The sequence below is a fragment of the Erinaceus europaeus genome, chromosome 9, assembly GCF_950295315.1.
Source record: "Erinaceus europaeus chromosome 9, mEriEur2.1, whole genome shotgun sequence".
Taxonomy (NCBI): Eukaryota; Metazoa; Chordata; class Mammalia; order Eulipotyphla; family Erinaceidae; genus Erinaceus; species Erinaceus europaeus.
The window spans coordinates 118,825,929-118,840,489 of NC_080170.1; the positions used below are offsets into that span (position 1 = coordinate 118,825,929).

At 46.3% G+C, this 14,561-nt stretch overlaps 1 protein-coding gene across 1 annotated transcript in view; it reads left to right on the forward strand.

Moving 5' to 3' along the window:
• HUNK (hormonally up-regulated Neu-associated kinase) overlaps positions 1-14,164 on the forward strand; it is a 35,102-nt gene extending 20,938 nt beyond the window's left edge. The window contains exons 3-4 of the mRNA XM_060197127.1: positions 9,845-10,054; positions 11,267-14,164. Coding sequence (XP_060053110.1) covers positions 9,845-10,054; positions 11,267-11,892 — 836 coding nt within the window. The 3' untranslated portion in view covers positions 11,893-14,164. The remainder of the gene's footprint in view (positions 1-9,844; positions 10,055-11,266) is intronic.
• The last annotated feature ends 397 nt before the right edge of the window (positions 14,165-14,561 follow it).

Genomic DNA, 14,561 nt, shown 5'->3' on the forward strand with positions numbered 1-14,561 from the left:
TGATAATCTGTACTCAGCCAGGTGTGCCACTCCCTGACCCCCTTGATTTCTTTTTTTAATTTACTTTATTTTATTTAATTTCTTTATTGGGGAATTAATGTTTTACATTTGACAGTAAATACAATAGTTTGTACATACATAACATTTCCCAGTTTCCCATATAACCATACAACCCCCACTAGGTCCTCTGTCATCCTTTTTGGACCTGTATTCTCCCCCCCCACCGCACCCCCACCCGAGAGTCTTTTACTTTGGTGCGATACGCCAACTCCATTTCAGGTTCTACTTGTGTTTTCTCTTCTGATCTTGTTTTTCAACTTCTGCCTGAGAGTGAGATAATCACATATTCATCCTTTTGTTTCTGATGTATTTCATGTAACATATTTCTTCAAGCTCCATCCAAGATGGGCTGAAAACGGTGAGATCACCATTTTTAATAGCTGAGTAGAATTCTGTTGTGTATATAGATCACACCTTGCTCAGCCACTCATCTGTTGTTGGACACCTGGGTTGCTTCCAGGTTTTGGCTATTAGAAATTGTGCTGCTAAAAACGTGTGCACAAATCTTTTTGGATGGGTGTGTTGGGTTCTTTAGGATCTATCCTCAGGAGAGGAATTACAGCATAATAGGGTAGGTCCATTTCTAGCCTTCTGAGAGTTCTCCAGACTGTTCCTCACAGAGGTTGGACCAATTGACATTCCCACCAGTAGTGCAGTTGACCCCACAACCTCTCCAGCATTTGTTGCTGCTACCTTTCCTGATGTGTGACATTCTCACAGGAGTGAAGTGGTATCTCATTGTTGTCTTTATTTGCATTTCTCTGACCATCAAAGACTCGGAGCCTTTTTTCATGTGTTTCTCAGCCTTTTGGATCTCTTCTGTGGTGAATATTCTGCCCATGTCCTCTCCCCATTCTGGATGGGGTTACTTGTTTTCTTATTATTGAGTTGGGTAAACTATTTATTCTGCTTATTAAACTCTTGTCGATGTATGGCATGTAAAGATCTTCTCCCATTCTGTGAGGGCTTTCTTGGTTTGGGTAGTAGTTTCTTGTGCTGTGCAGAAGCTTTTGAATTTGATGTAGTTCCATAAGTTTATGCTTGCCTTAGTCTTCTTTGTAATTGAATTCATTTCATTGAAGATGTCTTTAAAATTTAAGCAGAAAAGAGTTCTGCCAAAATTTTCCTCTAAGTATCTGATGGTTTGTGGTCTAACATCCAAGTCCTTGATCCACTTGGAATTTACTTTTGCATTTGGTGAAATATAGTGGTTCAGTTTCATTTTTCTCCATGTTTCAATCCATTTTTTTTCTGCACCATTTGTTGAAGAGACTCTGCTTTCCCCATTTAAAAGTCTGGGCACCTTTGTCAAAGATTAGATATCCATAGGTGTGGGGGCTTACTTCTGGGCTCTCAATTCTATTCCACTGGTCAGTGTGTCTATTCATGTTCTAGTACCAAGCAGTTTTGATGACAACGACCCTATAATAAAATTTGAAATCTGGAAGTGTGATACCTCCAGTTCTGTTCTTTCTCCTCAAGATTGTTTTGGTAATTCTAGGTCTTTTCTGGTTCCAGATAAACATTTGTAGCATTTAATCTGTTCTAAAAAATGTGGTTGGATCTTGATGGGGACAGCATTAAATTTGTAGATGGCTGTGGGTAGTATATTCATTCTGATGATGTTAATTCTTTCAACTCGTGAATATGGAATATCTTTCCACTTCTTTGTGTCTTTTTCAACTTCCTTGGGTAGTGACTCATAATTTTCAGTACACAAGTCATTCACTTCTTTGGTTAGGTTTATTCCTAGATATTTTATTGTTTTTGTTGCTATTGTAAAAGGAGTTGATTTCTAGATTTCAACTTCTTCTAACTTAGTATTTGCATAGAGGAATGCCACTGACTTTTGAATGTTAATTTTATAGCCTGACACCTTACTGTATTGCCTGATGATTTCCACAGGCTTCTTGCTGAATTCCTTAGGTTTTTCTATGAATACTATCATGTCATCTGCAAATAGGGAGAGTTTGACTTCTTCTCTTCCAATCTGTATCCCTTTCATTCCTTGCTCCTGCCTGATTGCTATGGCAAGAACTTCCAGCACTATGTTGAATAATGGTGATAGTGGACGGCCCTGTCTAGTACCTGATCTGAGGGGAAATGCTTCCAGTTTTTCACCATTGAGTATGATTTTGGGTATAGGTTTGCTATATATAGACTCCTCTATCTTCAGGAATTTTCCATCTATTCCCATTTTTTGTAGTGTTTTGATCATAAAGGGATGTTGGATTTTGTCAAAGGCTTTCTCTGCATCTATTGATATGACCATGTGGTTTTTGGTCTTGCTTTTATTGATGTGGTGGATCACGCTGATTGATTTACATGTATTAAACCAACCTTGCATGCCTGGGATAAACCCCACTTGGTCAGGATGAACAATCTTTTTAATATACTGATATATCCGGTTGGCTAGAATTTTGTTCAATATTTTCATATCTATGTTCATCAGAGATATTGGTCTATAGTTCTCTCATTTGGTTGTGTCCCTGTCTGCTTTTGGTATCAAAGTGATGTTGGCTTCATAGAAGCTGGCAGGGAGTATTCCAGTGTCTTCAATCTTTTGGAAGACTTTTAAAAGTAGAGGTATTAGTTCTTCCTTGAAGGTTTTGTGGAATTCATTTGTAAAACCATCTGGTCCAGGACTTTTATTTTGGGGAAGGTTTTGGACAACTGTTTCAATTTCATTAGCTGTGACGGGCCTGTTCACATTATCTAGTTCCTCTTTACTTAATTTTGGAAGTTTGTAAGTATCTAGGAAATAGTCTTCCAGGTTCTCTAGCTTGGTGGCATATAGTTGTTCATAGAAGCCTCGCATGATATTTTGAATTTCTGCGGTGTCTGTTGTGATATCTCCTCTTTCATTTACTGTCCGATTTATTTGGGTCTTCTCCCTTTTTTGTTTTGTGAGTCTGGATAAAGGTTTGTTGATTTTGTTCACTCTTTTGAAGAACCAACATTTACATTCATTGATCTTTTGTATGGTTTTCTTATTTTCAATGTTATTTATTTCTGCTCTAACTTTAGTGATTTCTGTCCTTCTGCTTGCTTTAGGGTTCCTTTGTTCTTCTTCTTCTAGGTCTTTAAGATGTGTAATCAGGCTGTTTATTTGTGCTTTTTCTTGTTTCCTAATGTGTGCTTGTATGGCTATGAACTTCCCTCTCAGTACTGCCTTAGCTGTATTTTGATATCTTGTGCCTTCATTTTCATTGAACTCTCAAAACATTTTGATTTCTTCCTTTATTTCCTCTTTGACCCAGTAGTTGTTAAGTACTATACTGTTGAGCTTCCACATTTTGGGACTATTACTAATCTTTTTTTGATTGTTAAGTATTAGTTTCATTCCACTGTGGTCTGAGAAGATTCTTGGGATGATTTCAATGCTCTTGGATTTGCTAGTGCTGTTTTGTGGCTTAACGTATGGTCTATCCTTGAGAATGACCCCTGTGGACTTGAGTAAAATGTGTATTCCAGTTTCTTGGGATGAATGACTCTGAAAATGTCCAATAAGTTCTAGTTTATCTATCTCCTCATTTAGCTCCCTTATGTCTATTTTGATTTTCTGCCTGGATGATCTGTCAAGTTGAGAGAGTGGGGTGTTGAAGTCCCCCACTATGACTGTGTTGCTTTTAATATATTGCTGGAGCTCTTTCAGTAGGTGTTTGATGTATTTAGATGGCTTCTCATTGGGTGCATAGATGTTAATAATTGTTAAGTCCTCTTGATTGATCCACTGAGCATTAAGTAATGTCTATCCCTATCTTTTTAAATTTTATTTATTTTAAAGTCTATCGTGTCAGATATGAGAATAGCTGTTCCTGCCCTTTTTTGTGGGCCATTGCTTGTATGATAGTTTTCCATCCTTTCACTCTGAGTCTGTGTTTGTCTTGTTGAGTTAGGTGGGTTTCCTGTAGACAGCATATTGTTGGGTTGTGTTTTCTGATCCGTCTTCCTACTCTGTGTCTTTTAATAGGTGAATTCAGGCCACTGACATTTATTGATATCAAAGATTGAAGATATTTTAAGGCCATTCTTGTAGAGTTTGAGAGTGTTCTGATATATGGCCTATTTATTGGTGGTCTGACTGTTTATAGGAGACCTTTCAGAACTTCTTTCAGGGCAGGCTTGGTGATAGTTGATTCTTTCAACTGTTACTTATATGAGAAGGTTTTTATGCATCAATCTGGTCTGAATGACAGTCTAGCAGAATACAGTATTCTTGGCTGAAAGCCTTTCTCATTGAGCACTCGATAGATATCTTGCCATTCTCTTCTGGCCTGTAGTGTTTGTGTGGAGAAGTATCTGCTAATTTTTTGGGTTTTGCTCTGTAGGTGACTCTGTTTTTCTCTTGCAGTCTTCAGGACCCTTTCTTTATCCTTATTCCTTTCCATTCTAAATATGATGTGTCTTGGTGTCTTTAAGTCTGGGTTAATTCTGTTTGGGATCCTCTGGGGTTCTTGAACCTTTTTGCCTTTGATGTTGTCTAAACTAGAGAAGTTCTCAGCTAGTATGTCCTGAAGAGTCCTTTCTTCCCCTTCCTCTCTTTCTTCCTCTGGTAAGCCAATAATGCGTGTATTGTTTCTTTTGAAGTCATCCCATAAGTCTCTGTTGTTGTTTTCAGTGTCTCTTAATCTCTTTTTGAGAGCTCTTACTTCTTTTTTAGTTTTCTTAACTTATTTTTAGTTGCTTCGATCTTGCTAATTCTATCTCCAGCCTCACTGGTTCTATTCTCTCTCCCTTCTACTGTTTTCTGGAGTTCATCTATTTTGTTACCCTGTTCTGATACTGTTTTAGCTTGTTCACTAGTTGTGTTCTTAGCTCAGCTATTTCAGCTTTCAGGTTTCTAATAACCTTGAGATAATTAGTGTTTTCTTCCAGGCTCTCATTAGTTGCTTCTGCATTTCTGATGACAATTCTTTCAAACTCTTTACTCACTCCTGTGATTGTTTCCTTACCTAGTGTTTGGATGTTGACCTCATTATTTGTGCTTCACCCTTTTGGGGGTATTGTCCTGGTTCATTTCTCCAATATTTCTTCTTGTTGGTTTAACCATCCTATATAGTATGCTATGAGATCCCTCTCTCAGTACTTTTCAAATTACTGATCACTATTGCCTGGATTGACTTGTGTCTAAGTAAGGTAGTTAAAAGAGTTTACAGTTGTGGAAATTGACAGTTGTTTCAATATTATTTTAATCCCTTATTGGGAGCACAGTGGCTTAAAAGCCTCTTTTGTTCTTTTTCTTCCCTGTAGGCTATGGGAACCTGAGGGCTTTTAAAGTATAAGTAGGCTTCTTAGCTTAATCACTAACTCCTGACCAAGAGATAAAGCAGGGTGGGGCAGAGATAATCCAGTGGTTATGCAAAGAGACTCTCACAGCCCCACCGCTAGGCCACTGAGGTATAGATATTCTCCTGAGTTTCCTGGTTAGTTCTCTGTCCCCTAGTGTCAGCACGTGGCCTTCCCCTATTGCTCCAGCTTTGAGCAATGGAGACTCACAGTTGCACTTGGTGAGTCTCAGGGGAGCCTTCTCCTCCCTTCAGCTTCTTTTTGTTGGTGAAACAGACTGGAGGTGGTGTCTCAACTGGTAAACTGCTGGACTGTTACCAGCCACTTAATCTCTCCCTAGGCTCCCCTCTGTCCATGAGCCACACTTGTTTGTACTCAGCCATGATTTGGTGGCTTCCTGAAGTCGTTCTAGTCCTGTCTTGTTGCGGTCCCAGGTGGTCTCCTTTGGTATTCCTAGTTGACCCAGGAGAGGAGAGGAGAGGAGAGGAGAGGAGAGGAGAGGAGAGGAGAGGAGAGAAGAGGAGAGAAACACAGCTGCTGCTGCTCTGTAGCCCTGCTTCCCCCTGATTTCTTAATTCTACAAAGTCCATAGGAGTTTGGTCTTGAAGGGAAAGAGGACACAGAGAGGCATTAAGTTTTATTTGATCAGACGCTTTTCTCTTAGCCAATGGTGTCTCTTGGTCTCGTCTCAAGGTTTCCAGAAACCAAAGTCCAGTCAAGGTCAATTATCTAAACTTTCAGGCCTGTGAAAATCTGTGTCTTTATTCAGTGGATGCTTCACCTCCTTCCTTCCTCTGCCCCAGCCAAGGCTTAGACTCCCAGTGAACCACCATCCTTCCTTGCTGGTTTCTCCCATGCAAAATCCAGACACAGTGAACCCCAGTTCTGAAAAGCCCTCATTAGGTGAGGCCAACCAAACTCAAGAGCCGTGTCTTGGAGAAGCTTTCCAGCACCATCAGTGAAACATAAATGAGCTCTCTTGAATTATAAACACTCCTTGATTTCAAGTCCAAAAAATGTGAACCTCTCCATATCTCCCCCCCCCATTACTCACAGTGAGGTCAAGGGCTTTGGTGGACTCTGTCTTAGTGATGTCACCCTTCCAGAAACCCAGACTCAATGAATTTTAATTCCATTTGGTTTCCAGTGATTCCCTCTCTCTCTCTCTCTCTCTCTCTCCATTTTAATCACTGTTTAATACGCTTTCTCTTAAGTGCCTGGCTTGATGCCAGAGTTCTGTAGGGTTGGAGATTTATGAAATAGACAGTTTCACTTCCAGCAGAGGGATTATAATCTAGTCCCATAGCTTTCAGGAGTGGTGGAGCAGTGCTACAGATGTCTCCCTCTGTCTCTCTCCACCTCCTCCTTGCCTCTCAATTTCTCCTGTCTCTGTCCTAATATATATTAGATGATGCTAAGGTGGAAAAAGGCATTACCCTGAAGTGGGAATGTAGATTGGTCCAGCCCTTGTGGGAAACTGTGTGGTAGTGTCTCAGAGTATTAAGAATAGAGCTACCATGTGATCCCATAATTCTACTCCTAAGTATCTAGTTGTAGAACATCAGCCCAAAATGAAATAAACATCCCTGGACTCATTGCAGTGCTACATACAAAAACCACCATAGAGAAACAACCCAAGTCTCTAAGACAGATGAGCGGATTTTGACACTGTGGTCTTTGTGTGCAATGGTGGAATATTATTCAGCTGTTAAAAAGATGAAGAGGGACTCAGGCGGTAGCACAGCGGCTTAAAGCGCAGTTGGCGCAAAGCACAAGGACCGGATTAAGGATCCTGGTTTGAGCCCCTGGCTCCCCACCTGCAGGGGAGTCGCTTCATAGGTGGTGAAGCAGGTCTGCAGGTGTCTGTCTTTCTCTCTCCCTCTCTGTCTTCCCCTCCTCTCTCCATTTCTGTCTGTCCAACAATGACGACCTCACTAACAACAATAATATCTACAACAATAAAACAACAAGGGCAACAAAAGAGAGTAAATAAATGTAAAAAAAAAAAAAAAAAAGATGAAGAACCAGGTTGACAGCACAGTGGTTTACACAGAAGACCTTCATTCCTAAGGCTTGGAGTTTCCAGATTTAGTTCTCAGCACTGCCATAAACCAGAGCTGAGCAGTTCTCTGGTTGGAAGGAAGGAAGGAAGGAAGGAAGGAAGGAAGGAAGGAAGGAAGGAAGGAAGGAAAGAAAAAGAGTAGAAAAGATGAGATCTTGTCTTTGGTCCCAGTATGGATGCATCTGGAGAGGATCACACTAAACAAAGTGAGTTAGAACCAGGAGGACTGTGATGGCTTCTCTGTGGGACTCAAACCAAGTCAAACAAAAACCCTTGGACTCTGACCACGGAACTGAGGTCCCCAAAGAGGGGAGTGGGAGGGCACTGGCGGTCCAGTGGGTCGTGGTGGAGAGATGCTGGCACTTTGGTGATGGTGTGCTGTGCTTACAGAAAGAGGGGTAGCATTCCACCCTGACACTGAACACAGTCTTGTACACCAACATTATCTCAATTTTTTTTTTTTTTAAATCAGAGCACTGCTCAGCCCTGGCTTATGGTGGTGCAAGGGATCGAACCTGGAACCTCAGAGTCTCAGGCATGAAGGTCTTTGCATAATTATTATCCTATCTTCACAGGCATACTACTACTTCTCCTCTTCCTCTTCCTTCTTCTATAACTTCTTCTTCTTATTATTATTATCTTATTAACATCAGGGTTACTGATAACTTGATGCCTGCATGATGAATTCACTGTTCGCAGTGGCCATATTTTTTCCTTCCTTCCTTCCTTCCTTCCTTTTTTTTTTTTGTCCTTTTTGTCCTTTTGAAAGTCAAGTGTGGAGGGAGAGAGGGGGAGAGACACCTGCAGCACTGCTTCACCACTCGTGAAGATTCCTCCCTAGAGGCAGGTAGCCCGGTCTTGAAGCCGGGTCCTTGTGCCTGGTAATGTGTCTCCTGTGCTGAGTGTACCACCCTTGTATCAGTCTCTTTTGTCTTTTTCTCTATTCTTTTCTTTTCTTTCTTTCTTTTTCTTGCCTTCAGGGTTACCACTGAGCCTGGCACTACGAACTCACTACTCCTGGCAGCCATTTTTTCTACTTTCTTGGCGAGAACAGAGAGAAATTAAGAAAGGAGGGGAGAAACAGGGGGAGAGAGAGAGAGAGGGGGAGGGAGAGAAAGGTAGACACTTATAGACCTACTTTGCCTCTTATGAAGCTTCCCCCTGCAGGAGGGGGAGCCAGGGCCTTGAACCCGGATCCTTGCTTGGGTCCTTGCGCTTAGTACTATGTGCATTTAACTGGGTGTGCCCCCCATGCCAATTTTTTTAAGGTGAAAGTGATTATGTGTAGGTGGCCTCTGTAAATCCTCTTCTGTGGGCAGAGTCTCAAGGCCCTCCTCTAAATCTGATGGAGCTGGGGAGACAGCATGATGGTTTTGAAAAAGGATGTTCATGTCTGAAGCTCTAGGTCACAGGTTCAATCCCCAGCACCACCGTAAGCCTGAGCTGGAAAAAATAAAATGTGGAGCCAGGCTGGGGCGCACCAGGTTGAGCACACATATTGCCATGCGTATGGTCCTGGGTTCGAGCCCCTGCTCCCCACCTACAGGGGGAAGCTTCACGAATGGTGAAGCAGATCTACAGGGGGAGCCCTCCCTTCTTAGTTTTGTTTGAATCCTATCTAATAATAAAGAAAGTAAAAGAGGGGCCAGTCGGTTGCGTACCTCATTAAGCGCTCACATTACAATGCGCAAGGACCCGGGTTCAAGCCCCTGGTCCCCACTTGCAGGGGGAAGATCTTCACAGGTGGTGAAGCAGGACTGGAAGACTCTCTCTGTCTTTTCCCTTCTCTCCTCCCCTCCTCCCTTCTCAATTTCTCTCTGTCTCTAATAATAAATAAATAAACAAATAAATAAATTTTTTAAGTTAAAAAATAAAAGAAAATAAAATGGTGGATTTCTAATGCCAGCACTGATCCCCAGCGATAACTGGTGGTAATAAAAATACACTAAAAATAGGGGACCAGGCAGTGGTGTACCCAGTGGAGCACACACGTTGTGTACAAGGACCTGGGTTCAAGCCTCTGCTTCTCATCTGCAGAGGGGCCACTTCACAAGTGGTAAAGTAGTGCTGCAGGTGTCTTTCTCTCTCCTTCCCTCTCTCAGTTTCTCTCTATCCCAGCTAACAAAAATAGAAAAAGGGAAAACAATGATTGACAGAAACAGTGGATGCCTAGTGCCAGCACCGAGCCCCAGCAGTGCGCCTAGTGGCAGTAAATGAAAGAGAAAGGGGGGAATCTGATGGAACGCCCTAGAAGTCTTCATCTGCTGCGGTTCGGCATGCTCCTCTTGATGTAGAGTGATGGACCTTTCTGCGGTGACCCTGCCTTGCAGCCGGGGAAAGGGAGCTGCTCAGGGACGCATTGGGGAGCAGAGAGTTCTGGGAAGCTGGGCTTTCTCAGGACTGCACAGAGGCCTGGCTTTGCGAGTATTTGAGCGTGCCTGTCTGCTTCTCATCTGCAGGATAAGAAGCCCAAAGAGCAGGAAAAAAGAGGGGATCTCCTCCACCGGCCATTGTCTAAGAAGCTGGACAAGAGTTTGCCCGCCCACAAGCAGCCGGCCGCCACCTCTCTCCTCACACAGCTGCAGAACACCAAGGCTCTGCTCAGGGAACGCAGGGCGCCCCGGTCCGGCCTCCCTGACAAAGGTGGGGCTCGGGCTGGGGCGAGGGCTGGGGGGGGGGTCCGCTGCTAGGTTGTACGGCCACTGGGAAGCCCCTGCAGGCGGGCTATGGGCTGCTCAAGCCTGAGTGGATGCCCTCCAAGCAGCTGGGAAATCATCAGGGGCGGCTGTCCGTGCAGGAATAGAGGCTGGGGTCCACTGGGCCTGGGCGGTGGGGCAAGTATTACCACACGCAGGGACCCGGGTTCAAGCCCTGGGTCCGCACCCGCAAGGGGAGGCTTCAGGAAGACTGAAGCAGTTCTGCAGGTGTCTCTCGTTCACTCTTTTTTTTTTTAAGACTGTTTATTACTGGACAGAGACAGAGAGAAGGTGGGGGGAGAGGGGGAGATAAAAGGGAAGAGACAAGAGCGACACCTGAGGCCCTGCGTCACCACTCGTGAAGCTTCCCCCCCTCCCCCTGCTGGTGGGGACACGGGGGCTTGAACCCAGGGCCTTGCACACTGTAATGTGTGCGCCACTGCTTGGCCCCCAGGTGTCTCTGTTTCTGTCTCGCCTCCCTGCTCAATTTCTGTCCCGATACAAAATAAATAAATAAAAATTTTAGGGAGTCGGGCAGTAGCGCAGCAGGTTAAGCGCATGTGGCTCAAAGCACAAGGACCGGCAAGGATCCAGGTTCCAGCCTCCGGCTCCCCACCTGCAGGGGAGTCGCTTCACAAGCGGTGAAGCAGGTCTGCAGGTGTCTATCTTTCTCTCCTCTCTGTCTTCCCCTCTTTTCTCTATTTCTCTCTGTTCTATCCAACAACAACAATAATAACTACAACAATAAAAAAAATTAAATGGGGGGGAGGGCTGGACATTTAAATTCGCCTGTTTTCATGCAAAAGGACCTGGGTTCGAGCCCCTGCTCCCCAACCTGTGGGACTTCACTAGCAGTGAAATAATGCCACGACTGTCTCTTCCTCTCTCTCTCCCCTCCCTTCTCGAGTTCTCTGTCTCTATCCAAAAAAGAAAACCAAAAATAAAATAAAATAACTAAAACTTTTTTTTAAATTGAGAGAGTGAGGTTACCCCCTTAGTTTCTTTGTTTCAATGTCTGCTGGGTAACAGGCCACTTCAGGCTGATGGGAATGGTCTTGGAGTCTTCCCCGCTCCTCTTCACTGTGTGTCCTCTCTCTCTCTCTCTCTCTCTCTCTCTCTCATTCTCTCTTTCTCTGTCTCATTCTCTCCCTCTCTGCAGATCCCTTTGGCTGCCGTAACCTTTTCCGCAAAACCTCCGACTCCAGCTGTGTGGCCTCATCTTCCATGGAGTTCATCCCTGCCCTGCCCCCCAGGACCCCCAGGATTACCAAGAAACCAGAGACCCTTCCTCAGGACTCGGGGAGCACTGCTGGAGCCCCCCCCAAAGACGAGCCCCCGCTGCTGGACATGGTGCGCTCCTTCGAGTCTGCGGACCACACGGACCTGCTGTCATCACCAATCCATCACTACCGTATGCTCGGCTCCCCGGGCGGCCTGGCCCCCCGACACCCCAGTGGCGAGCGGACACTGTCCGTGGGCCTGCTGCCCGCCAGCCCCCCACCGCCGCTGCAGACCTCCTTGCACCCCACGTTGGCTTCCTTTGCTCACGATGAGGCTAAAAGCAGCGGCCTCCCCAGAGAGGAGGGCCTGGGGTCCCCACCCCCGGGCCCCTCGCAGCCCCTGGGCAGCCCCAGCTGCGTGAAGAGCCGAGGCAGGTTCCCCATGATGGGCATCGGCCAGATGCTAAGGAAACGGCACCAGGGCCTCCTGTCCTGTCCTGATGCCCCCCCCCTGCCGACCCCCACCCCTAGCACCCTCCCCTTGGACCTCAAGGGCCAGTGCTAACCTGCCCCAAGGCCAGATTCTGGAAGCTTCTACCAGGAGCCAGGGACTGGAGCTCTGATATCTGCCTGGGGTGGGGACGCCCAAGGAGCCCTCCCTCCTCTTCTTGGCCTCATGCAATATCCTGGTTGCAGTGCGCAGGCCCAGAGCCTATGTAGCCCCCTTCCCCCATCCCCTCAACTTTCCAAAAGGTTCTACAAGGGTACAGCCATCTCCCACCAGCCACCTTCTCCCTCCCATTGGCTCAGCTCCCACAGCCACCTCCTCCACCTGTCCCCCTCCCCTCCTCTTCTTAATGCTACCAGGGTTAGTTATCACTGGGGCAGGGTGCCGTCACTATGAACCCACCACTCCCTGTGACCATTTTTTCCCTCTTTTTCCTTCTGTCTATTTTATTTTAACAGGGAAATTGGAAGGGAAGTGGAGGTGGGGGAGAGAGACCTACAGACCTGCTTTCTCTCATACAGATGGGGACTGGGGGCTCAAACCCAGGTCTTTGCACGTGGTAAAGTGTGCATTCAACCAGGTGTGTCAGTGCCTGGCCCCTCCTCCTCATTCTCCTTGTCCTTCTTTCCTTCCTTCTCTTTCTCCCTTTCTTCCTCCTCCTTCCTCTTTCTTCCTTCCTTCCTTCCCCTCCCTCCTCCTCCTTTGGCTGAAACTTGCTGAATGATTCGACCATCTCCAAAGATGAGTGTCCCTTGCTGCAAACACCTGTAAGTCCAAGTGACATCAGGAAAAAATCCTGGATGGAGGTGAGCAGTGATTCTGCCACATGTCCATGGGAGGAGTGAAAGTGAACGTTTGACTTCTCAGTGGCCCACAAGGAGGAGGGTCCCCAGTTTTGGTGGGGCTCAGTGCTCTCCCTTCACTGTAGCACAGCCCGGAATCTTCTAGAAGATCTAGAAAAGAGTTCCCACAGCTTGACCCGTGTCTCCTGAGTCTCATCGTCTGTCTTCACACCTTGAGCCAAGGACCAACCAAAGATGCATCTCCAGTTTCCTGTCCACGTCCCTCCCTGAGTGGAGCTCCCCTCCCCCCACCTTGTCAAGCTGGGTCTGGGTGAAGCCTACCATGGGTTGGGGGGGGTGACTGTCTCCATGTGGGGTTCAGCCCCCAGGACATGCGTCAGCAACAGTGGAAACACAAGAAGACTGAGCACCAGCTTGGTTGCACTTAACTCGGGGGACAGTGCTTGACACAGATTACACAGTGGCCTGGAACCTCCAGGCCAAGGTCTCCACTGAGGTCACCCCAAGGCTTGTCCATGGAACCAAAGGTTCTCCAATGGACCAGCCCTGGAGAATCGCAGGGCCTGCTTTTATCCCCACTGGCAAGACGCCTCGGCCATTTTGCCTCCTCCTTGCCACGTCTTTGAGCCAAGAGACAGCGTGTGCTTGGCTAGCCGGCCCCAGCATCCTCTGGGGTGTCCTTGGCTAACCTTGACGCAGCCCCAGCTGGCCTTGACAACATCTGGAGCTACTGTCACACACAGGCACCAATGGGAAAAGATCAAAGCTCTGGCTATTGGCTATGAGTGTCATTCTTTCCTCTGGCTGGTTATAGGACTTTCCACAGACACACAGCTTCTGAAGCAGAAAGGAGAAGAGAAGAATCTGAATCAAAAAGGGGTGGGGGCAGAGGGAATCCTCTTTCCATGGGACCTGAGGCACTTGGTTCATGATTGGTGGTAAAGAGACCTTTCTGGAAGATGGACCCCATCTGTCTGAGGGGCTATACCCACCCCACACTCCCGCCCAGCCTTGGGAATTTCCTTTGAGCCTTCCTCATGGCGGTGGAGTTTTTCTCATTCCTCAAACTCTTCCTCAAACAGCTTCAGACCCTCTGCCCTTGAACTGGCCAACTACCCTTGGCAATTTGAACTCAGGTGTATTGGAACCCCATGACAGTTGAGGGCGGGAAGGGCCGTGTGGAAGGGGGTGGTGGTGGTGGTGAGAGTGAACTGTAGTTGTGTGTGTATGTGTGTGTGTGTGAGGGCCCCGGACAAGTCTATGAACTCGACGTGGCCAGAGAGACACGCGATCCTGCATTATATTTGTACAGCAAACTCAACAATCCCCCCTCCCCCAGTATGTACGAAGTGTGTTACCCCCTGCCCATCTGTCCCCCCACTTCTCTGAGCCTGTGGGGAGCCCAGGAGGAAGGAGTCACCTTCCCTTGCGCCACCTGGTGTCGAGAAAGGCCTGTATTTATGTTACTGTTGTCGCTACATCTATGTACTTTTCTAATGACTGTGAAATACACACTTCCCAAATGAGGAGTGCTGTCTGGTGTCACTGATGGGCCCTGACATGAAGCCACCCTCGTGCAGGTGGGAAGCTGGGGGCTTGGACAGGGATCCTTCATGCTGGTCCATGCACTTTGCACCATGTGCACTTAACCCGCTGCACTACCGCCCACCCCCCTTCTATTATTTTATTTTTTTACCAGAGTCCTACTCAGCTCTGGCTTTTAGTGGTACTGGGATTGAACCTTGGACCTCAGAGCCTCAGGCATGAAAGTCACTTGTATAACCTGTCTCCCCAGGCCTAAAATATTTTATTTTAGTTATTCATTTTGGATAGAGACAGAAACTGAGAAGGAAGTGGGAGATAGACAAAAAGGGACACCTTCATGCTTCACCGCTCATGAAGCTTCCTCCCCTACAGCAGGGA